A 25,593-nucleotide genomic window follows, 5' to 3' on the forward strand; every position below is an offset into this window, starting at 1 on the left:
GGAAACAAGGAGGCAAAACAAGGTTCTGCGTCTGGGCTTCCTCGGCTTCCGTCTTTATAGTCGTTACCATCAGGGAACGGCAGGTGTCGCAGATGTGCCAGATGCAGAGAACGTGACAAGGTGTGTCAGCATGGGCATGACAGATTGCTTTTACTTACATTAATCTTCTCTTAGCAGCAAACTGGAGTTAAACTTTCTTCAACCTTTGTCAAAACTGGAAACTCATTACAATGCTGACTCACTTAATATGACATGGAAGTTTGGACGCTGGCATCTGTGTTATATTGTGTCTACAGTGTAGTCATCGTCTTCCCTGTGTGTCTTATAAAAATCTGAAACTGAAAGAGGCCGCTCATGTACAAGAAATTGGGTCTTTTTTTAGGAATTATAGTGGTTTCTTGTTGTCATATTGTCAATTGGAAAGAACGCCTAATTGAGTTGCCGCAGGAATTCAGGCAGCTGTGGTATAGAGTTTTTGTGTGACTGTTCAGACTTTTTAAAGATAATTTCTTAATTTTCTTCATTTCTTCATTTTCAGAGTTTCTTTGAAGGCTGGGATGTCACCAAGAAGAAGGATAAAACGAAATCGAGACATGACAGCTTGATGGGTTGTAAGCCAACGCTTGCCTGGATCATGTGACACTTTCATATGTCACTATTTTAGTATCTTACTTTGCTGGTTTCAGAACTTCACAAAGCCAGCTTTATTAGCGTATCACATTTGTCCCATAGATCATACAGCCTATATCCTTAACTGGAAATATTAATCAAAGTGAGTCACGTGCTGATAGTTTTTCTCAACATTGTCATATGTCCTCATGTCTCAACTCTAATTAAACTTGCATTCAGTATGGGAATAATTTAAAGAAAATGTATTTACTCAGTGTTGTACAATAAATCTCTGCATACTTCGTCCATGCAATGTTGTTCACTGATATACCTTGTGCTTTACTCCAGATGACCGCCACCGAGTCAAACTTCACCCGCTGCTGGGAGACCCCAACTCAGACTACATCAACGCCAACTATATTGATGTGAGTCTGGGCCTTCTTTCAAGTTTGTGGCCATGGTAGCTCTTTAATTCCCTGTGAAGACAACCTGCAGCTTCTGCAACTGCTAACGGACAAGGAGGAGTTGTGAGCATATTACTCTGTGCTGTTTGAAACAGCATCCAGGAAATACACAATTTACTTGTTAACACCACAGCATCATTTATAATATTTGTAGGCAGGTGTGCACCTTTTCCATTCATTCTGTTACAGTGATATGAGCATGATGTAGGTAGGACCTTCTTTCCTGAGACATGATGATCACAACCTTTTGTCCTTTCCTCAATCCAGCAGTGCTGCATAAAGCCATAGATTGATGGATTTATAGATAGACAGGCAGACAGATACACGGATAGATACAGTAATTTGTTAACACTGAATAAATTGCATGAGGCTACAGCAGTGTACATAAAACATACAACAAAGTAGTGACAAAAAAGACTCTGGCCTAAATACATACTACATTGAGACAAATATGACATGAAGTTAAACTTCATCATGACAAGTGACGAAATAAAAAGTGTGCAAGTGAATAAAAAGGAAGCACTGACCACTCAATTTCACACTGACAATAGGTGTTCACCACCCTGACTGCCTGAACAGTCCTCTTAGATCTCAAAGGCTTTTGGCAGAAAATACCTATGCTGGTAGTGCTTTTCCAAGGAACACAATTACATCAGTCTGATTCTGAAGGTGCTCCTCTGTTTAGCCAGGATGGCAAGCAGAGGCCATTCCCCCAACATACAACTGCACAGAAGCCTGCCCTTTCTACAATTGCAACAGTGACGTATGCCCTGGGCTTCCTCAGAAAGTAAATGTGACTTTTTCTCTTCTTGTACAGAGTCTCAGGGTTGCAGATTCACTCCATCCTCTTTCCCAAGCGCAACCCTAGGCAGTTTACTTTTATGGTACCCTTGTATCACTTGATATTCAACCCAATCTCATTTGTTTTTCTAGTTTTGTGCTCCTGTTTGTTCAGTTTGCACTGCTTAAATGAAGTTCTTCACCAGGTCCCTGTCTCTCACCCATCCATGACACACCCAATTGTTTCTGTATGAACTGTATCATCTGAGAATTACAGGTGACACAGCTCAGTCTTTTGTCTGAGATCAAAAGTATACAGGGTTAACAGGAATGGGGTCAAGTGTATTCCCTATGGGGGGGGCGCAGTGGGTTGGACTGGGTTCTGCTCTGCGGTGGGTCTGGGGTTCGAGTCCCCCTTGGGGTGCCTTGCGACAGACTGGTGTCCTGTCCTGGGTGTGTCCCCTCCCCCTCCAGCCTTACGCCCTGTGTTGCCAGGTTAGGCTCTGACTCCCCGTGACCCCAAATGGGACAAGCGGTTCAGAAAATGTGTGTGTGTTCCCTATGGTACTCATGGCTATGTCTGACATATAATCCTGCAGCTGCAGAAACTGTAGTCTGCAAGTTGGATAGTCCATGATCCAAGACACAATAGATTGGTCCACCTACAAGGACAAAAGCCTCTTTCCCAGCATCCCCGGCTTTATGGTGTTGAATAGACTGAAAATATCAAAGGCACTGTCGCAAAGAGCAGACTGGAGACCTGGGTGTGGACCCAGTTGCAGGATCATTTATGGCAAAGATACAAGGAGCAAAGCAAAACTCGTAATCAGGGACAAGCATGATTCAATCCGAGGTGCAAACATGGTTGGAGAGGAGAATCCGAAGACATAGTCAGTGAAGCAAAGCGAAAGTCAATGCTGTAGGAGACAGGAACAGGGACAAAGAGACAGGCGAGGGAATAGGGAGGGAGATACACGAGGAAGGACGGGTAAGGCACTGTGGAAGTGTTGTGAATGCAGGAGGGATGGTTGTCCCAAAGAGATTCTGCAACCGGATAGCCGTGGACTGGTGCTTGTTATAACCGACTGCGCTGATTGTGACGAGGTGCTTGTGAGGCAGGTGTGGGCATGACAGGCATGATTGCCACAGTGCTGCCTCCTTTGTCCAAGTGGGACATCACTTGCATTCAGTCTCACAGAACATGCATAAGTCGCATCTTCAAACAGATTGCTTACATTGTAGTTTTACATCACAGGTATAGCAGAGAGGGGGTGCGGTGACGCAGTGGGTTGGACCAGGTCCTGCTCTCCAGTGGATCTGGGGTTCGAGTCCCGCTTGGGGTGCCTTGCGACGGACTGGTGTCCCTTCCTGGGTGTGTCCCCTCCCCCTCCGGCCTTGCGCTCTGTGTTGCCTCCGGTTCCCCGCGACCCCGTCTGGGACAAGCGGTTCAGAAAATGTGAAATGTATAGCAGAGAGAGGTAACTATCAGTATGGCCTTTACATCATTTTCTAAACACATTTCACATTTAATGACATTCATATAGATGAAAAACTTAGTTATGTGTTAAGTTATACTTGGATTTATACATATGAAGTAGACTACAGTGCTGACAAGTGAAAACACTGGGGCCGATGTGCTGTTGTTAAAATATTTCTGACCCAAAAAAGACAGAAAAATAAAGTTAAAGTAGGTTAAGAAGTTTCAGTGAAAGACCCTGCTAAAATACCTTGACATAACTTGCACATTTTTTAGCCAACTTATGTAATGAGATTCATTACTGGACAGATTCAAGATAGGTGTTTAACCTATGCTGTATTTCACCTATCTTGAATCTGTCCAATAATGAATCCAGCTACAGAAGTTGGTTAAAAAATGCACAAATTATGTTTACCTCTGGATAAATGCACCTGTGAGTAAGTAAACAATAATAATGATCATAATGGCTTCTAGACTGGCTTCAAGCTGCTCTCTTTCGAAAAGGGTTCACATCTCAATGGAGATCAACAACATGCTCACATCAGTCCAGTGGGTTCCTACCCACTCACTTTGCCTGCCACGTGAGGACAGGGAGAGCAAACACCAGGAGGCACCACTGAGCTCCTGCTAGACAGCTGCATGGCTTTGATGCACTTCTTTGATGCTGTGTGTTTGTCAATCCATCAAGCACTACCAGCTTAGTAAAGACTGTCTGTAATAAGGCTGCAGTAGCACTGATTGTCAGGGTTAGGTGCTGGAGGGTGTATATGTTTTACCAGATGCCCTTCCCGAAGACTGTCTGTAATAAACAAGGCTGCGGTAGCACTGATTGTCAGGATTAGGTGCTGAAGGGTGTATATGTATATGTTTTACCAGATGCCCTTCCCTTCTATATAAGTAACTTTTTGTATTAGATGCTATTATGTTATGCTGAACCAACACTTTTATATGAAGAGACTCAGAATTTTTCTCCGTAGAAACAGACATAATGCAAGTTCAATAACTTTCTCAAGGATGCAACAATATTTTTCCTCTTGAGATATGAGCTGACAGCTTTTTGGTGTCACAAATCTGAAACAGACCTTAACTTAAACCACAGCTGCCTATTGTAGCTTAAGTTGGAAAAAATATCCTTTTAATAATACTGAAACTCAGCATGCACGTATCTTCTTTCAATATAATCATGACTTCATTGTGTAAAACTTGTTGCTTATGCTGAATATTCTCATACAGTTTTTAATTTGGTAATTTAAGGCTTTGGTCCAAGGTAGGGATCTACTGCAGTATAGGCGGTTCTGCTGGAATACATTAGTGCTCATGAGCAGTTACCATTCCCATGGTTAGTGGTTTGTGCAGAAAGGATCATCCTTGTCAGTTTAGTTTGTTTTCATCATTGTCATTTTTTTATAACATACTCTTTCAGACAGCAGCAGTGGGTACCTGGTCCTGCTCAATGGACCGCATGTGACGTAGAACCATTCAGGTGGTTCCTTTGCATCAGTTAGTATAGGCTGTTTCACACGGGTTGTCTGAGTCAAAGGATCATTGTTTTACCCCACTCTATTCAGAAGGGTGCCTATAAAAGTGGAAAGTGCATTAGCAGAAACTATGTTGTTGGGTGGTTGGGAGAGGTAGGGGTGCAGAGTGTCAGGGCGGGAGTACGATCCCTGTTAGACCCTTTCCACTAATGGCATTTATCCCTAACAGTGGAAGCATAGAGATGGGCAGTAGAATACTGGAGCAGTGGGTGGCACAGTAGTTAGAGTGGTCACCTTATAATTAAAAGACCCTGGACTGAAACCCCCTTACTGTTGTACTAGCTTTGAACTAGGTCCATACCCTGAATTGTGTCTGTAAAAATTACCCTGGTGTAAATGTATGTTAGTGTACAATCCCAGTGTTATGTCACCTTTGAAAAAGGGGTAAGCTAAATGAATGAATCATTTTAATAAATAGAGTGTCATTGTGAAGTATGAATCTGGGGCACATCTTAGCATCTAGTATGTACTCAGGATGGTCAGGTTTTTGCTCCACCTCACACACAGCTGGAGTTCCCAGTGCTTCTGAAATCTCTCAAATATACATTTTCCTGTTGGGGAAGGAGATGGCACTGTATTTAATTCCCAGAATCTGTCTGCAGGCACTCAGGTTTACCTTAAAGGTATTGCTTTGTCTGATTCTCGTCTAAAATGATATACAAGACTATTAATACAAAGCCACAGCTGGTGCACTGACAAAAAGCAATCAAAGGCAAATATACAAAATCTGAGCTGAGAAATGCTATGATTCTGGATCAGTATTGCATACATGGAAGCATGTGGGCAAACAGTCAAGGTCATGTCTATTCACGTGTGCACAAGCACAGATACAGCAGTGTATTTGATGTGAATATAAGCAATAGGATGTGGATACACTTAGGAGCTGGGAACCCTGCTGCACACTGGGCCCCCAGTCTCCTCCTCTGCTGAGGAGGGGCTGATGCTTGCTGCACTAACAGTGTCTCTTTGTGCAGGTTGCCTCTTGGCTCTGACCTCTGACTCCTTGTTTCCGTCTGGTCTTTTTGGCAAATCCATTAATTAGCCTCTGTTTCTTCTCTCCTCCTCCCACACCCCCACCCTTCTTGGCTTTTGGACCCTGTAGATTCGGATAAACAGGGAAGTAAGTACTTTGATGCTCCTTCTCACCTGTCTACTCCCTCTCTTTCCTGCCACGACCTCTGGCTCCTGCTCAACCTTCTTGTTTGTCTTCGTACACTAGTCTGTTCCCATAGGTTTGACTCAGGAGGTGGGTCCTGTAAGGGATACGGCACCCCCAATTTGAGCTGCCACAAAGCTAGAGAAGGTGATGCAGGTTCTGATGAGCTTCCCTAGAGTTTCACTGCCTTTCTCACTAACCCCGCTGATGTGTTGTGGTCGGCTAAAAAAATATTATGTTATTGCTGCTCAGTTTTTTTGAGAAGGACTCTGGAACTAGTCTGTATTTTGTGGTCCAGTTGGTCATTATGGGTGTCTCTGACTGGCCCTGTACAGCTATCCCAGGACTAGTGGTGTCTATAAATTTTCTTTATCTGTTACCATAGCAACTCATGAAGCATGTCACATGATTTGCTTCCTAAGCTTGTTTTGTTTCAGCTTAGTGTTACCGGCAAAAGTGGTTCACACCTTGATTTAAAAATGGAATTCAGGGGGTGAAAAATCATAGGAACTGTAACAACTGAGCAGCTGCCAGTGTAGGGAATGGTGGTTGAGAGAGACAAGTGTGTGTGAGACCATGGGGTGTTTCTTACCACAGGCTTGCACGATGGCTGTCATTCATCTCCATTCCAATCAATAGCTGCTCAATGTGCTCAACTGCTGCTTCCTCATGACTTGTGGCAGTGGGGGGACCCGAGGTGCCTTGCTTTTGTACGTGATAGGTGAGTTGGCTTGAGGTTATTCCTGCAGAGTGAAGATTGATTTCACTGTCTTAAATACGGACCGAGAATGATTTTGGAGCAACTCATCTCTCTCATGTGAGAGAATTATTCATTGGCATTTAAAGGCAAAAAGAACAACAAACAAGTGTTCAAGGCTGAGGAGGTGAGACCCATGGCATCTCTTTTAGCAAAGTAGATTTCCCCATGGGTGGTAGCCTGCTGAGATGACAGCACCCAGGGGGAGTGGCTTGCTGAGATGGAATGACATGGGCAGACACCTGCTTGCAGCTTTCTAAGCACATTATCTCACCTGTGAATTGGCCCCGCACATGTGGGCTGTGGTCTTGGGCCAGTTTGGCAAGCTTTGTGTGTTGCTTCATTATGCTGTGATAAATAGTTGAGTTAACATGACAGCATGTCTCTTCTGTGTAGATGCAAACCAACACGTTAATACACATGCATCCATTACCAGCTAATACTTACTAAGTTAAGGACACTGCACATCTGCTCTTAGCACAACATTACGTTTAACAAGATGGAAGATACTTTGAGTGTTTTTCTTATTGCACGGAAAGCTCTGGAATGTTCAGTAACTATTCTTACAGCAACAAGCAGTTATATAATAATCAAGTTTACTTCAAAGTGTGCTGGTAAGATTCAGAAAGGCTGTTTTGATGCTTTAATGACATGCTTTAGCATGCATGTAACACACGCACATTCTTGTGATATTAAGGTGAGAAGCCACACTTGTATAATTTACACTTGAGCAGAAGTGAAACGATTAATTTATTTGTGTCACAGATGAATTCTTGCACGAAGTACATTATGCAGCACATTCTCTAAAAGGAAAACAACAGATTATGATAAAGCTGTGAGTGCCCGAAGGTACAATAGAGAAAGTACGGAACTAGGTCAGGTGATGGAGAGGAAGCTTATACTGAAGGGAGAGCTGTAGGAACACAGCGTGCCAAGTATGGCTCCCATTCCAGTGCCCGGGTGCCCTGCCATGCCTGATCAATGCCTGAGTCATTGAATGAGTTCATTCTTTTCTTGCAGGGCTACCATCGATCCAACCACTTTATTGCCACTCAAGGTGAGTTTGTATAGTTGGAGAGTCAGACATCACGAGAATATATGAGTCTGATTTGTGGGTTGTGTGCAGGTCTATATATACGTGTACATCTGAGCAGGTATTTGTCTATGTGTGACTGATTGATTTTGTGTGCCTTCCAGTGTGTGTATATGTCTGTGTGTCTCTCCATGTCTACACGTTTATTTCACCGTTCCCCTGCACACACCTCTATTCATATGTCTGTGTCCACCCAGAAAATGTTGATTCACTCATGGGCTTCCATTTTCAGTCTACAAATATGTGTGATTATAACTTTAGCTTGGTATATATCCTCGCCTTCTCCTCTTCTTTCCTTTATCTTAACTTTTTGAAAATACTCTCCTTAAACCCCTCCCACTCTAGTCCAATTAGTTCTGTTTGTAATTCCCCTCCAGTCTTTTACCTCAAAACACACTCTCATGGAGAATACACACACACACACACACTATCTCACATTCCTCTGGGGCCAGCACAGGCCTTATGATTAATTTGTCTGAGATGAAAATAGTTTTTATCTAACGTAATCAAATAGCCAGGCATACACCAAGGCAGGCAGGAAAGTCTATGCAAATCACCTCCTTTATCATGGGCTTACTGAAATAATGATAAGAAAATGCCAGCCTGGGATAATTGGACTTCCATTCAGAGGAAGGATATGAGGTACTTGGAGTGGGAATGAGAGCTGGTTCAAGAGTGAATATGAGAGTCAGAATGTGAGGTGAGGAACAGTGGTCCTAGAGTTTGCACGTGGAGTATGGTTGTGTAAATGAGTCACACGAATGGCAGTAGTCACTTCCCATTGGTTACTTGTCATTGAAGGTAACCAGGTGGTGGTTACTGAGCTACATTCCTGGACAGGATGGCATTATCTCTGGTCCAAATAATAAAACCTGCTGTGGGGGGAGGCAAACAGAAGGAAGATCACTGACTGGTGTAACAGTTCCACAGCATATCAGGTGCCTCCAGCACTTCCTTCTCTTATGCAAGCAAGGAATTGGAGTGATTCAATCGCGTATGCCCTGCATTCCAGAATAGTCAAAGTTTGTGAAGCATTTGACAGTTGGAGGAAGACTAAGAGAGTTGCATATTCTGCTTTTCAAATTTCAAATCAGAGTAAGGGTCATTGATTTAACATCGGAGGGTACAAGGAGTGCAGCTTGAAATTCATGGTACCTATGAGCTGGAATGGAAGAGACCCAATGTTTGCACTCTTTTGCATTGTGTAACTGTGCCTTGGGCATTTTGCATTCTTTGTTACATAGTTTCTTAATAAATGTCAGATTGACAGCCTTATTTATCACCCAAGCAATGAATAGTGTTATGATGTTGCTAGAATGCTTTCCCGAATTATTGAAGCTGCATCGTTGTGAAAACGATGTGAAATTTTTGTCGTTCCAAGAATGTTTTGGAACCAGTTGACAGATGGATGGGTGGGAGTGTGCGTTGTTCCCATCTGTAGGCACAATGTGAGTGACCCTAACTCTTGTCGCTGTCTGTAGTAATGATGTTAAGGTGTGTTTGTCTTTTCTGACCCCCCATCATTTCAGGGCCCAAACAGGAGACTGTCTATGACTTCTGGCGGATGGTGTGGCAGGAGAACTGCTTCAGCATTGTTATGATCACGAAGCTGGTGGAGGTGGGAAGGGTAGGTTTTACACAAGCTGCCACAAGCTGCCTCGGCATTACCGAGACTCTACCAAGATCTTGCCATGACTTCACCACTGAAGCTTCTTGTCAGTCTGACACAAATGGGACTCCTAAATGAATGAATGAATGAATGAACATTGTATATTGTACGAGCAACAGCATATACAACATACAGTACATACTGTATATAGACATACACACGTATACAGACACAGAGTAAAAATGGATAAATTAGTAGATTAACATGTTATCTTTATATGTTTTAAGTCTATAAAACCTAATGTAAAAATTAATGGCTGGCAGGCAGTTTCTCTACAGTTAAACAGCTTTTCTTTCTTCTTCAGTTGGCAGTTTTAGCAGTAAAGTCTTCTAGCCAGTTCCTGTGTCACATCTCTCTAGCTTTTCATACCACATTGTGTTCGTGTAGGCCATTAATATGTACTAAGGTACCCTGCCTTATCAGGATTATTTTAAATGATTGACCCTGTGCCATATTTAGAGAATGTCAAAAATTAAGACAAAATGTTGCACAAGAAAGTAAGTTTTCTCAGGAAATGAGTTTTACATGACCTTTCTAACAACTTTGTCCTGCACTCCAAAGCTTCAGGCAATATAATTAACATTCATATAAAAAACAGCAGAATGCTTGAGTAAACCAGGCACAAATTTACATAATGTTTACCTAAACATCAAATTTACATTGTATTTTCCTCTGTTAGGTATACCAGGAACAAGAAAGGACTGTTTTCAAAATACTTTTAAATTATGCTCATACAGTTAATGATTTCTGATTTGGGCTATTGTGTGTCTACTATCTCCGGTAAATATATAATGTATAATATAGTGGAAAGAAACAATCTAACTTCACTTAAGAATCATGCGTCTGCAACTATGTCTCTCTTTCTCCTAATGTAATACACAAACTGTATTCTCTTAGATGTACGTTGCTTTGGAGAAAAGTGTCTCTAAATGCGCGCACACACATGCACACACGTCATCTGAACCGCTTGTCCTATACGGGGTCGTGGGGAGCCAGAGCCTAGCCTGGCAACACAGGGCGTGAGGCTGGAGAGGGTGGGGACACACCCAGGAGGGGACACCAGTCCGTCACAAGGCACCCCAAGCAGGACTTGAACCCCAGGCCCACCGAAGAGCAGGACCCGGTCCAACCCACTGCGCCACTGCATCCCCCCATCTGTAAATGAATAAATGTAAATGTAAATAGTAACCATTATAAAATAGACTTTTGTAAGATATATTTTCACAGCTCTTAAGTGAATAATGGTCTTCTAATTAGAATACAAACACCATTTGATTGTGCAAATAGACCGTTCTTCAATCCCTTACGTAAATCAAAAGTTATGTCAGATTCCCCCTCCCCCACCACCATTCAACATAGGCTAACCTACCTCAGTCTAACCTAGACTAGGCATTTGTTGCAAACATGGGTATAAAAAAATTTACACAATATAATTCTCTAGTGGAGGGTGTGGTGATCCAGTGGGTTTGACCGGGTCCTGCTCTCTGGTGGTTCTGGGGTTCGAGTCCTGCTTGGGGTACCTTGCGATGGACTTCCTTCCCTTCCCCTTCCCCTCCAGCCTTGCGCCCTGTGCTGCCAGGTTAGGCTCCAGCTCCCCGCGACCCCACCTGGGGTGAGCGATTTCAGATGGTGTGTGTGTATGTGTGTAATTCTCTAGTAAATGTCAGACATAGTAAAAAGACATAGCTCTAGTCAAGGAAATATTTTTTTGCCTCTATAAAGCATAAATTTTTTTTTAAAAAAGACTACTGCATATAGTATGCATATGGTATTGTAATGTACTGATTGCTGTATGCTTGTGAGACGGTTCTCATTTTCCTTCAAGTGCACATTTACCACCAGGCATTGTGAATAAGATACAAAAAGAATAGCTAGAAAATAGAAAGGTAAAGAATATACAAAAAAAACACTACACTAACGAAAGGAGATGTGTTCACAGCTCAGAACACCTGGGAAGATGCAGCTTCCTGCCTTGTCTGGCTACGCCGACTTGCGCTTAACGTATTTCAGATGTTTTGAGTAAGTGCTATCCATAAATAATGTGTATGCAGGGATTTTTTTTTTTTTTTTGTACGTTATTCTGGATTGACGTAAATCAGATTTATGTAAGTAGCAGGGTGTCGGTACTTAATAAAAGAATAATAAAATTAGAAGAGTGGAGCGTAAGCACATTATGATTTTATGACGTTTGAAAATGAAGACATTAGCATATTCCTTAAAATGTGTTACCTTCATTTACTGGTGTGAAGTGCTAAATAGTGAAACTTTTGTTGTTAGATGTAAAAAGGGGTGAACTCATAGCGTTTTTCTCTTACCGACTGAAATATATTTGGAACTGCATATGTTTGGATCTACCATACTACACTGGTTCTTTGTGTCACGAATGGATGTGTTACAAATTTTGAAGATATTTCCTATTTATTTATCTGTAATTGCATTTTCTTTACTTGTGTGCTTTCTAAAATTTGTCCCTGAAGTTGAGTGATTTAAAAAATGAGGACTGTTACACAAGTTTTTGGGATGAATTACTCACCAATCAGCATTCAGAAGGAATTTGTGGAGACAGTATATTTTTATTATTTTCAATTAGTTTCAAATTTAATTTAGCTCAAACTCAATAACTATTTAAAAGCCTTACAATCTTTATTTATTGTAACTATATACACTTTTACAGCTCCTGATTTCTAAATAACTGAAGAAATTTCTGCAATGTTAAGCATTTATTGATTGAGACTCAATGGTAAAAATGACTTTGAAGTTACAAACAAAAGGAATTACAGACTATCAGTCCCCTGTGGTTTTGCTAAGATGAGGAACCAGGACAATAAATTTTGATAAGGAATTAAGACATAAGCACAAATAAATGTAGCACTTGAATTTGATGTACATATAACTAACTATAAGTTGTCATGCAGAACCAAGGACGTGGGAACGGCTGGACCCAAGTGCAGGATTGTTTGTCAGGTACCGAGGGGTCAGGCGAGTTCTCGTTGTTGGGGACTGGCAAAGAGTTGGTCGAAGATATTCCCGCACTGCCCACCAAGCTGTCTCACTGTTCTAGAACCAGGAGTCTACTGCGAGGACCTCAGAGGAACCAGGGTGCCAAGCAGGATGGTCTCAGACCAGTCTAGGGTTGGGACTTGTCGTACAGCTGGGACAGAGTGTTAGCCTTGGTGTTCTTGGAGCCAAGGTGATATGTGAACTGGAACCTGCTAAATAAAAGAGCCCAACAGGCTTGTCAAGGGTTGAGACAACGGGCTGCCTCAGGTACTCTAGGTTCTGGTGGTCTGTAAGGACCAAGAACAGGTGAGTGGCCCCCTCTAACCAGTGCCTCCACTCCTCTAAAGCCAGCTTAATAGCTAACAATTCCCTATTACCAGTCTCATAATTGCGCTCGGTGGGCGACATCTTGCATGAAAAATATGCAGCTTGGCTGGGGTTCCCCGTGTCTGTGGCAAAACTGCACACACACCTACAGTCGAGGGATCCATCTCGACAACAAAAGGTAGCGATGGATCAGGGTTCCTAAGGATAAGGGTGGTCATAATACACCACTTGAGGTCCTGGAATGCCTCAAGGGCTTCTGGCTGCCAGGTGAGCTGGGACCCTTTACTCTTGACGGGAGAGGTGAGCAGCGAGGCTACTAAAACTGCGAATGAATCGGCGGTAAAAGTTTGCAAACCCCAAAAACTGCTGTAGAGTCTTCAAGGAGGTCGGACGGGGCCAATCTAGCACTGTCTGAACCTTAGCCGGGTCCATTGCCACCCCATCTGGGCCAAGGATGAAAGCCAGGAAGGCTACGCGCTCCTGGTGAAAAAGGCATTTCTCACCCTTAACGAAGAGACCGTTGTCTAAAGTGGCTGAGCACCTGTCTCACGTGTGCCACATGCTCAGTTATAGAACGCGAAAACACCAGGATGTTGTCGAGGTACACACTTATTCAGCAAATTCCCCAGCACATGATTTACGAAGGCCTGGAATACAGAGGGAGTGTTAGCTAGACCGAAATGTATGATCGGGTATTCATTGTGGCCCAGGGCGGTGCTAAACAGCATCTTCCATTCATCCCCCTCCCATATACTGATCAAATTATATGCGTCGCACAGGTCTGATTTGGTAAAAACCTATGCACCGTGGACCTGTTTTAGCGCAGCTGTGATTAATGGCAAGGAATGAGGGTATTTTACAGTGATCTCGTTGACGTATCTGTTTTCAGTACAGGGGTGCAGGCCACTGTCCTTTTTCCCCACAAAGAGGAGCCGAGGCCGGTGAGGTAAATAGCCTAATGATACCCAAGGATAGAGCCTCAGACATACATTCTTCCATGGCCTTCTGCTCTGGTAGGGACAGTGGATAAACCCAGCCCCTTGGAGGAGATGTTCCCGGCAGGAGGTCAATGGCACAGTCCCATGGATGGTGTGGAGGTAGGGCAAACGTGCGGTTTGCTAAAGACCTCCATGAGGTCTGTATATTCGTCTGGCACAGTCAGAGGCTGTGTGAACCAAGGGCTCTTGATCAACATAGCTCGACAAAGCAGGGACAGGCAAGAGGAGGCGCACTGCTCTCCCCATGAAATCAACTCGTTTGAACTCCAGGAGAACATGGAGTCATGTTAAGCCAGCCAGGTGTACCCCAGAGTGACTGGCGTGTCAGGGGGACATGATCAGAAAAAATGAGAGTACTTTCCTATGCCAAGTCCCTATCTAAACCTCAAGCCCCTGTGTGCAGGACTCCAGTACACCCTTCCCCAGTGGTGGTCCATCAAGTTAACCTGTAACTTAACTTCACAACTTTGTGTGGGGATGCCATGTGACTGCGCAAAAGCGATGTCCATGAAGCCTACTAGCTGCTCTGGAGTCTACAAACGCATGCTTGACTATCTGGCAGGTACCTCCGTCCCAGGACAGAACAATGAGAACTGTGAGCTGTGAGGCTGGAGAGAGGAGGTCACTCACCCAGTGGCATGTACGGGAAGCTCCAGTGGAGGGGCGCTAAGGACAGTTGCTAGAAAGTGGCATGAACCACTGCAGTAGTGGCAAAGGCCCTTTTAGAGACATCACTGTCTTTCGGTGGGGGACAGGTGTCCTTGACCGACGCACAAGGGTGTTGGGGCATCCCTTGTGGCCAGCTGGGGGTATTGTAGATTCTCACAGGCCAGGTTGGGTCTGGCAGTGAAGTTTGCGTCGTTTCAGCTCTTGAATCTGTTTCCAGGCACAACGAACGTTGGAATTCCTGCAGACCAGTTTTTAGACATCTGGTTGCTGCTGGGGGGGATATAGTGGTGCAGTGGGTTGGACCGGGTCCTGCTCTGCAGTGGGTCTGGGGTTCAAGTCCCACTTAGGGTGCCTTGTGGTGGACTGGCATCCCGTCCTGGGTGCGTTCCCCCCGCCCCTCCAGCCTTAACACCCTGTGTTGCTGGGTTAGGCTCTGGCTCCCCGCAACCCGGAATGGGACAAGCGGTTCAGATGGTAGCGTGTGCGCTGCTGCTGCTGAGTCCATGTTAAAAGCAGAATCTTCTTCTGTCATGCAGAACTGAGGATGTGAGAACAGTTGGACCCAAGCGCAGGATTGTTTGTCAGGTACTGAGGGGTCAGGCGAGTTCTTGTTGGTGAAGAATCGGTCGATCAACAGTTGGAGGGGAGCAAGGATCCATGGGCGTAGTCAGGGGGCGAGGCGAATGGTCATAAACCGAGGAGCGAAGAATGGAACTAGGAATGAAGAAGATTGGGGCATGACCGTGTGAGAGAAAAATTTAAGCTTTGCTGAAAAGAGCTGAAAAGAATGTTGTTTTATGTCTGTAATTCTGCTTTGTAACCATAACGTGTGGGAAAATTAGAGTGAAGTAGTGTTGCAGGCTTTGTGCAAAAGCAAAGACAAGGCAATCAGGATGGTTGTCTCAGTGAGATTCCACAAGTGTGAAGGAGCTGAGGAGGGTCTTTTAAAGCTGAGTGTTCTAATTGTCATCATGTGCTTGATCTATAGGGGGTGCAGTGGGTTGGACCACAGTCCTGCTCTCCGGTGGGTCTGGGGTTCAAGTCCCGCTAGGGGTGCCTTGCGACGGACTGGCATCCCATCCTGGGTGTGTCCCCTCCCCCTCCGGCCTTACGCCCTGTGTTGCCGGGTTGGCTCCGGTTCCCCGCGACCCCGTATGGGACAAGCGGTTCTGAAAATGTGTGTGTGTGTGTGTGTGTGTGTGTGTGTGCTTGATCTATGTCAGGTGCTATCGATTGCGGTGCGGGTGTGGATGTGACATAAGCAGCAATAAAACGTATTGAAATTTTGTGCTGTACACTGCACAGTGGTATAACTAAAACTGTTACTAATTATAATTCATGTTCATCATGTGCTGTCTGAGCAGGTGAAATGCTGTAAGTACTGGCCGGATGACAGCGACATGTACGGCGACATCAAGATCACATTGCTGAAGATAGAGACACTTGCGGAGTATACTGTCCGCACTTTTGCTCTGGAGCGGGTAAGCCGGCCCTCATACCCAGTAGCATGCCAGCAACATGATGCTGAATGCTGCCACACTGTTGCCCTGTTCTGCCTCTCTGCATCATGTGCTGCTGGCCAGTGCTCTTGATGCCAGTTTTCATAGAACTTTCTCCTAATTTTTTCTTAATGTTTTCCCTCACCATTAAATCACAAAGTGATATCAAATGAACAGCCCGGGGGCACAGCAAGTAGCACTGCTGTCTGACTGTGCCTGGGCGAGAGGATGTGGATTTGATCCCTGCTCAGTCTGTGTGGAGTTTGCATGTTCTTCCCGTGCCTGTGTGGGTTTCCTCCAACAGTCCTAAGACATGCTGCTCTGGTTCACCCACAGTGTGTGAGTGACAGAGATAGAGTGTTCCACTAATGTATTGATGAGTAACCCCATTATAAGTAGTGTACCCAGCAGTGTAAATCACCATGGTCAATGAGGTGTGTGGGTTGGTAACACTACATAGTAGCCATTGGAAGGCCCCTTATAGATAAGTGTCTGTTAAATAAATGTAAATGACCTTGTCTGCTCATCTCTGCATTTGGCTTGTTTGAGGCAGTTCTGTCTCTGCCCCAAACATATGAGCCAATCTGTATCCATTATGAGCCTCTTTTGCCAGCATCCCCTCTTGAACAACACAAGACAATACGTGCCATTAGTGACAAGGGGCTGCTGCTCTCCATTCACTGGCAAAAAAGGAGCATAATGGAAATTACAGTAATAGAATGGATTGTTTTATTTTGAGTCCACTGCTCTACCACTTCCCTCATCTCCTCCTCCTTCACACAATCCAGTGTTCTCCAGAACTTGTAGTCAGAGTCAGTACACAAATCCTTTGCTGGTACGAACATATCTGCAAAGAATACCAACTACTTGGCGAAACAGGCCTATGTGATCAATGAGTCCTGAGGTCATGCAGGATAATTGTGTCTGCATAAACAGCAAAGACAATTCCCCAAACACTCTATCCCCCCCCCTCTACAAATGCCAAGGACCATGCCTTTAAATGCTCCACTGTGCTGTCCTGTTAGTCCCTGTTTGTTTATGGCCTAGGGCAACCAGACTCTGATAGCAGGGGCATTGTCACACATTCTCCTCAAAGGCAGCATCTACCTCTCATTCAGGTGACAGTAAAGTCCCCCTTTAATTGGGAAAGGGCACCCTGGGATTGATCTGCTCATGCTGCCTTCTCCTGTCCCTTTTAAAAGCTACCATTGCCAAATTCTTTTGGAGTGGTGAAAAAGGAGTGACATTCCTAGCAGAGCCCTCAGGCTCAACTGACACGGTGGTGCTGACTGTCTGCTGGAGCTCAAGGGTAACTGACCTGTCACTGTTGGCAACACAACAGAGCAGTCACCGGGGCTTGAAGTGACAGCAGTTATGCGTTAGAATACACCAAGACATTTGTGATAATAAGTGAAGAGGGAAGTGTGATAGAAGACTGCATGGTGTTGAGGAATGCTCATTTTTAGAATTTTTTTTATCTCATATTAGCAATGAGAGCAATTCACATTATATACAAGGTTGTGGGACAAGCCTGTCTGTCTGACAGTAGTCTGACCACTTGACTGCTTTCTGTCTTAATGACAGATTCAAGGCATCATTAATCTGTATGGGTTGTATGTAAGGACTTCTACATATTTAAGAACCTTAGCCTGAGATATTCACTTCTATTTTTTTGTTTAGCTGCGTCCAATATCACTTACAGTGTAAGTGGTAGCTTATAGTAATTAAGAATGTTGTGGCGCGCAGCACCGTGGGTTTGGATGGGGCAAAGAAGGGCGCAGAGGCAGCGTTCATTTTGAACATTTTATTCGAACACCGACGCACAGGGAAATAACTCTGTCAGTCCGAGGACCCCGTTTCTTCCAGGACCTGCACGTCAAGCCAGCCTGCTTAGCACCCCCAGGCTTTCTTCTCTTTCTCCCTCTTTGGCAGACGCAAACACCCCCTCATATTCCCCATACGTCACCGAATGCTAACCATCATCATCATTGGCATCCATCAGTCTAGAAAGCCCATGGAATTGCGCCTTGGTTTTGTCCACTTCACGGTGGTTTGCATCGCCGGCCATGACTGCGGAGGCCCAAATGAGAATGACAGTCCTTGCCGCAGTTGCAACAGATGTGCTGGGTGCTGTTCATATGTTCCACTTGAAGCCTGACCTTCCTGCGTCTTCGCCTCTCCTCAGCCTGTAGTCGCAGCTTTTGTTCGCCACGTCCCAAACCTTGATGAAGTTCCCGCCTCCAGCTGCAACGATCAGTTGCCAGCTCCTCCCGGCCGTTCACATTAATGTCAAGCTCTCTCAAATCCTTTTTGCACACATCCTTGAAGCGCAAATGGGGCCGTCCGGTTGGACGTACACCAAAGGCCAGTTCCCCATACAGGATGTCTTTCGGGATCCTTCCATCATCCATCCGACGAACGTGCCCTAGCCACCGTAGCCTGCGTTGCCTGAGGATGGTCTGCATGCTTGGCAATCCAGCCTGATTAAGGACGTCACTGTTAGTAACTTTGTCCTTCCACGAGATCTGGAGGATGCGTCTGAGACAACGCAGGTGGAATGTGTTCAATCTTTTCTCCTGGTGGGCATACAAAGTCCATGTTTCACTTCCGTAGAGCAGAACTCCAAGAACGCAAGCACAGTAAACTTTGATCTTAGTACGCCTGGAGAGCATGCCATTCATCCACACTCTCCTGCTGAGACTGGACAGAGTCATGGCGGCTTTTCCTATTCTTTTATTGAGCTCAGGCTCCAGTGACATGGTACCTGTGATGGTCGACCCGAGGTAATTGAATGCGTGAACGACCTCAAGAGCGTAGTTGCCGATGGAGATTGATGGAGGTTGAGGGGTACTTTGTCCCATAACATTGGTTTTCTCCAAGCTTATTTTGAGACCAAAGGCCTCAACTGTGCGAGAGAAGCAATCCATTTGCCGCTGAAGCTCTTCCTGTGTGTGTGACACCAGAGCAGCGTCATCGGCAAACAGCATATCACGGATGAAAACCTTTCGTACCTTCGACCGGGCCTTAAGCCTTGCGAGGTTAAACAGGTTCCCGTCACTTCGGGTGTGTAGGTAAACCCCCTCTGTGGAGTTTCCGAAGGCTTGCTTCAGCAGCACTGCGAAGAAGATCCCAAAAAGAGTTGGAGCGAGCACGCATCCCTGCTTGATACCACTTTTGATGCTAAAAGCGTCAGACGTTGATCCATTGAAACGGACTGTGCCCTGCATATCAGCATGGAAGGATTGAATCAGCTTTAGTAGCTTAGGCGGACAGCCGATTTTGCCGAGAACCCAGAAAAGCCCACTTCTGCTGACGGTATCAAACGCCTTGGTCAGATCGATGAAAGTGACGTACAAGGGTTTCCTTTGCTCTCTACACTTTTCCTGCAGCTGCCTCAAGGAGAAGATCATATCAACGGTTGATCATCCGGCACGGAAGCCGCATTGTGATTCCAGGTAAATCCGCTCGGCAATTTTTTGAAGCCTTCTGAGGACAACTTGAGCAAAGAGTTTCCCAGTAACACTGAGGAGTGAGATGCCACGGTAGTTGTTACAGTCACTTTGGTCTCCCTTGTTCTTGTAGAGAGTTACAATCGTGGTATTTCGCATATCCTGTGGTACCACACCTTCTTCCCAGCACTGACACAGTAACTCATGGAGAGGTTGCAGAAGAGCATCTCTCGCACACTTGATGACTTCTGGCGGTATGCCGTCCTGTCCTGGAGCTTTACCAGCAACTAGGTGGTTGATGGCGTTCTTGAGTTCCTCCACCGTGGGCAGGTCATCCAGCTCACTCATGAGTGGCAACTGTTCAATGGCTTCAAGAGCGGTGTCTGACACTGTGCTCTCGAGGTCATACAGTTCGGAGAAATATTCCAGCCAGCGCTTCATCTGTTTGGTTTTGTCGGTTATAATATCACCTGACTTGGACTTCAGAGGAGCTGTCTTATTCTGCCTGGGACCGATAGCTTGCTTGATGCCATCATACATCTCCCAGAGATGACAGAAGCTGGCATGGATCTGAATCTTGTTACACAAGTTGAGCCAGTAGTCGTTCGCACACCGCCTAGCTGTTCGCTGAACTTCTGCTCTGGCTGCTCTCAGCGCTCGCTTGGTGTTCACGCAGGGTGATCGTTTGTGTTCCAGAAAGGCGGAACGTTTCTTCTCAACGGCTGGAATCATCACGTCAAAGTACTCCTCAAACCAATCGTTCACTTTCCTAGACTTCCTCCCGAAAACTGCCAAGGCCGTGTCACGAATAGTGTCCCTTAGGTGATCCCACTTCGAGGTGACGCTTTCTGTAACGCATCTGGTGGGTAGCGTTTTCTCAAGGCAGTCACGGAATATCTTTGCCGTCTCTATATGCAGTGCCTTGTTTCCATCGATGCGGGGCTTCCCATAGGGTTTCAAATGATGTAACTGCTTGGGCATCAGCTTAACTTTTGAACACACAAGCGAGTGATCCATATCGCAGTCAGCGCTCTGGAAGCTGCGTGTAAAGAAGACATTGTTCAAGTTCGCCTAGTGATCACCAAGTCCAGCTGGTGCCAGTGCTTTGAGCGTGGATGTCTCCAGGAAACCCTGTGCTGTGGTTTTGTGTTGAAGAAGGTGTTAGTAATGCACAGGTTGTGATATGTGCAGAGTTCCAGAAGGCGCTGTCCATTTCCATTCATTTTTCCCACACCGAAATAGCCTAAGCATGAGGGCCAAGAATCCCGATTAGCTCCTACTCTTGCATTAAAATCACCCAGAAGGTATACTTGCTCATTTGCAGGTATGCGTTCCGGGTTGGCATGGAGATCGTTGTAAAACCGGTCTTTTGTTTCGGGCGAAGCACCGAGGGTTGGTGCATAGGTGCTAACTAGGTGAGCACAGCCGGCACAGGATTGTAACCGAATGCTAACCAATTAACAATTAACACATTTCCCACTGGAACACAGTAACGTGGGTCGTTACATAGCCCCCTCTCAAAAAGAATAGCAGTGTCCCCACTGCTGCCTGCCCAGCAATGTCCAGCATTGTCCCTTGCGTGCCTCCACTCGGGAGTGTGGGTCCCGGACGTTCAGTGCTGTGGTTGGGGCGGGGACAATCACAGTAGCCCATGATGGCGGTGTGCTCAGGGGTTGAGGCGGCCATCCTCGGTCCCTTATCCGCCCGGCCTGGGTCCCAGCACCGCTCCTTCACTCGCATGCGGCTCATACCAGACATGGTGGCACCCACGTGCCTTTTGCCAGCCGCCTTGCGCTTCCTGCAGCTGACCAGCCCTTGCAGGACTGTTGGGTCCAGTCTCCGCAGTCCCCCTGCGCTGTCCCAGTTCCGTTGTCGGGGGCGAACACCCCCCTTTCACCCCCAGCCGTCTTACCGCAGCTCTTGCTGCTCGGCCATCTTTCGGCAGAGGACCAGGGCAAGCCCCCAAGCTTGCCGCTCACGCCTCTGCTGCTTCGCCACACGCCGAACCCGCCGTGACGCTCATAAACCCGGCTGCTTGTCATTGCGCAGCCTTTCTGCTTTCATGGCATTTGCTCCACTGCGCTGCTCTAACTTTAAAAAGCTCGCCAGGGCTCCAAGCAGGCTAGGCGCTTCCTTTAGAAAAGCAGCGAAATCTTCATTTCTGGGAATTCGCGCTCCTCTGCCATGGAACCCTGCCTGTCCTCAGACAAGGCGTGCTGCTCCACGTCGTCCAACACGTCGTCCGACCTCTCCGGGAAAGCGGCGCTCTCTGCAGGGCGACTTTCCTCTGCACCTGCCGGTGGTTCGCTGCCTCTTTCTGCCGCACTTTTCCTGGGCTCAGGGATACCCCACTCGACCTGCTCGCCCATCTCCAGCGGCACCCCGCAGCCCTTATCTGCTGTCTTCACCACAGCGTGCGCTTCCCCAGGGTCCCCCTGGACACCTGTGTTCCACAACAACTTCTCCGCTGCACACTCCACCGTCGCAAGCATTTTTTTTTCCCGGATGACTGGCTTTTGTTCTCGCGCCAGTTTTCCCTTCCTCCTCTTCAGTGTTCAGTTGCTCCCGACTCCAGCCTCTCATGGTCCTGCCCCATCCCACTCTGCACTCCACATTGGTGTCAAAGCCATGGGTTTGGATGGAATGAAGAAGGACGCAGCGGCAGCGTTCATTTTGAACGTTTTATTCGAACACCATCGCACAGGGAAATAATGCTCTCAGTCCGAGGATCCCGTTTCCTCTAGGACCTGCGCATCAAGCCAGCCTACTTAGCGCCCCCAGGCTCTCTTCTTTTTCTCCCTCTTTGGCAGATGCAAACACCCCCTATATTCTCCATACGTCACCGAATGCTAATCAATTAACACATTTCCCGCTCGAACACAGTAATGCAGGTTGTTACAGTATTCTTACTATATCCATGCAGGGGTACTAATTACCTAGTGCTTAGGGGTACTACAGCAGGAGGTGGGATGCACATCAGAAACAAGGTACTGACTTTATCCACTGTGAAACCTGCCATAGAACATTCTAGTGGCAGTATGGTGGCACAATGAGTAGTGTTGCTGTCTCACAGTGCCTCTGTGGTGCGAGAGAATGTGGGTTTGATCCCTGCTCAGTCTGTGTGGAGTTTGCGTGTTCTCCCTGTGTCTGTGTGGGTTTCCTCCCTCAGTCCAAAGACATGCTGTTCAGGTCCCCCCATAGTGTGTGAGTGACAGAGACAGAGTGTTCCATTGACATATGGATGAGTGACCCATTGTAAGTAGTGTATCTAGCAGTGTAAGTCACCTTGTTGAATAAGGTGTGTGTGCTAGTTAACACTATCCATTGTAAGTTGCTTTGGAGAAAAGCGTCTGCTAAGTTACTAAATGTACTGTATAAATGGATTAATGAGTTCATTAATCATTCATTTACCTGACATGTTTCTCCAAAGTCACTTACAACTTTAAGCTACTTGCACTGATTTATGCAGCTGGGCAACTTTACCAGAGAAAATTAAAGTAAGGAAGGTCTGTTGACATTGCAGCTTCGGGGCAGGCCGAACTGGCTACTGCATTGTGCTGGATGTCATGTTGGATATGGCCAAGGGTGGACATTTGATTAGAACAGGAAAACACTGATGAAGTGCCAATGACTGAATGCTGTATCCACAGAGAGGCTACCCAGCAAAGCATGAGGTGCGCCAGTTCCATTTCACCTCATGGCCAGAGCATGGGGTGCCATACCACGCCACAGGTCTGCTAGCCTTCATCCGCCGTGTTAAGAGCTCCACGCCTCCAGATGCTGGGCCGGTCGTGGTGCACTGCAGGTGAGGCCCACATATGACTGCATTACTTTGTGCCTTTGACCGACACCCAAACACCACTTCCTGCTATCCTGTACAAACTTTACCTCCTGGTTGTTATTCAATTTCCATTTCAATTTTAGTGTGTATTAGCATGAGATATTTTGATACACTGGTGTTTCCAAAGCAATGAGTGATCAATCATATACACAGGATTATTATTGTACCTTATTTTGCAATTAACAGTGATAAAGGAAAAAAATTTTTAAAAAAATAATACTACCTTGCAATGGAGCGTCCCATCTAGTCTAGCGCTTTATGCACTTGGAATATTCCACTGCAACCCTGACTTGGACAAGCGGTTAACAAATATGAGAGTGTGAGTCAGTAAGAAAATAAAATAAATGTAAAAATACAAATAAATAAATAACAAATATAGAGTATAACAATCAAATTCCTCAATTAGTACCAGAAATGTTTTGTTTTGGTGTATGTGTAAATGTTTCTATCCTGGACATCAGTGAGACCTCAATCAAAGGAAGCTTGTCAATTGATCTTGCTCACAGCCAATATTTACTCCTATATCTTGAGTAGGCTGTCACATGTTAGATGAGTGTACATCTAATTCTCTGGCATATGGAACCTGGTGATTAGAGTTAGGGAAACATCACTTCCTGGGTTTTCTGTCATGAACACAAATGAACAGACTATATGATTGACACCCAGCCCTCTTATGCATTTGTGACTGGCAGGATGAGAGGTCAGTGCAATGAATAAGCTCAGTATGTGTGACACTCCTTTCCCCTTTCCCCCTTCCCCACTATTGAACCTCTGTTGACATTGCAGCATCGGGGCAGGCCGAACTGGCTGCTACATTGTGCTGGATGTCATGTTGGATATGGCCGAGTGTGAAGGTGTGGTGGACATCTATAATTGCGTAAAAACGCTCTGCTCGCGCCGCATCAACATGATCCAGACAGAGGTGAGAGGTCAGCCCTGGTGACCTGCCAGGCATTTACATATTTAAACTACATTATGTAAATTCCATGTTGTGTTACTGGTTTCTTGAATTAGAAATTATTTATAAGAAATACAGAACAAAATCCTTGCAGTGTGCAGTTTTTAGATAAAGTCATATGTTCAGTTTCAGGTTCTAATGTGGACATGCACAAACTGTGGCTGTTCCCTCAGATCAAATAAAAAAATTCTTTGTGACTTTCTTTACTGAAACTTTTGTGTTCATCTTCTTATTATAATATATGACGAATTTAGCTTTCATCCTGGGGGTCAAAACTCACTGCATTTCTATGTATAATACTGTGTTGTTATTATATTCCACACAGTTCGTAAGGAACAGGATGTCTCTCTCCCCCCACTCATCCCCAGACATCTCATAGAGGGGTGTCTTAAAGGCTGGGTTGGGCCCATACATCACCATGCTGTCCTGGGCTTGCGATCAGCAACCCTACTATACACACTGTATAGGGTCTCAAAGCATTGAATTAATAGTTTTTTTATTTTTATTTTCCCTTTTCCCTGTGCATTGCTGTGATTACTTTCTTTCTCTCTCCCTCTCTTTCTTGTTTTGCAGGAACAGTACATCTTCATCCATGATGCCATCCTGGAGGCGTGTCTGTGTGGTGAGACAGTCATCCCAGTCAACGAGTTTACCCTCACCTACAAAGAGATGCTAAGGGTGGACTCCCAGAGCAACTCATCCCAACTGCGTGAGGAATTTCAGGTTGGATCAGTGCATCACACACGTTCACACATATCCTCACACAAATCCACCGGAGACCCTGGCCGTCTGTTATGGTGCAGTCATATAACCTCATTAACCCACCATAGACAGTGCTGAAGGTTATACACTGCAGACTTGATGAAGCCAAGAGTGTGGAGGAAAGAAGCCAAATGGAAATTAAATAGCTGAAAGCAAACACCAGAAAAGCAGAATCTCAAGAATAAAATGAAAAACCCAGTAAGAGAAATAAACAGTAAAGGTTCCAGAAGGGCAAGTCAAGCACATTGGGAATCTTTGTGCAGCATGTACAGGTTGAGTGCGTGTGAGTACTGAAGACTGTGGATGCCGTTCCATCTGTATCCCCAGAATGAAGCCTGTATCGTACAGAGAAAAAGGACCATCTGATTATTTCTTAATTAATGTGGGGTGGGGTGGGGTGGGGGCACAAGGCCTTATTGGAGGTGGCAGCTATGTGTGTGTGCACATGCATGTTTGTTAGGGTGTTTGTGTGCATGTGGCCTGTATGAACCTCCTCACATAAATCATTGTACAATCTCTACCTCATCCAGAGGTGTTGAAGCACAGA

The 25,593-nt window shown here is 45.5% G+C and overlaps 1 protein-coding gene across 4 annotated transcripts in view; it reads left to right on the forward strand.

Moving 5' to 3' along the window:
• The window catches only part of ptprub (protein tyrosine phosphatase receptor type Ub), a 257,482-nt gene that overhangs the window by 210,906 nt on the left and 20,983 nt on the right, over positions 1-25,593 (forward strand). For 2 of the 4 annotated variants that reach the window (XM_018766225.2, XM_029253849.1), the window contains exons 18-26: positions 539-611; positions 958-1,034; positions 5,971-5,988; positions 7,802-7,838; positions 9,404-9,501; positions 15,902-16,018; positions 23,136-23,290; positions 24,113-24,248; positions 24,858-25,007. In XM_018766225.2, coding sequence (XP_018621741.1) covers positions 539-611; positions 958-1,034; positions 5,971-5,988; positions 7,802-7,838; positions 9,404-9,501; positions 15,902-16,018; positions 23,136-23,290; positions 24,113-24,248; positions 24,858-25,007 — 861 coding nt within the window. The remainder of the gene's footprint in view (positions 1-538; positions 612-957; positions 1,035-5,970; positions 5,989-7,801; positions 7,839-9,403; positions 9,502-15,901; positions 16,019-23,135; positions 23,291-24,112; positions 24,249-24,857; positions 25,008-25,593) is intronic. The other 2 variants (XM_018766226.2, XM_018766227.2) reach the window with 1 other exon arrangement.

Source organism: Scleropages formosus, chromosome 8, assembly GCF_900964775.1.
Source record: "Scleropages formosus chromosome 8, fSclFor1.1, whole genome shotgun sequence".
Taxonomy (NCBI): Eukaryota; Metazoa; Chordata; class Actinopteri; order Osteoglossiformes; family Osteoglossidae; genus Scleropages; species Scleropages formosus.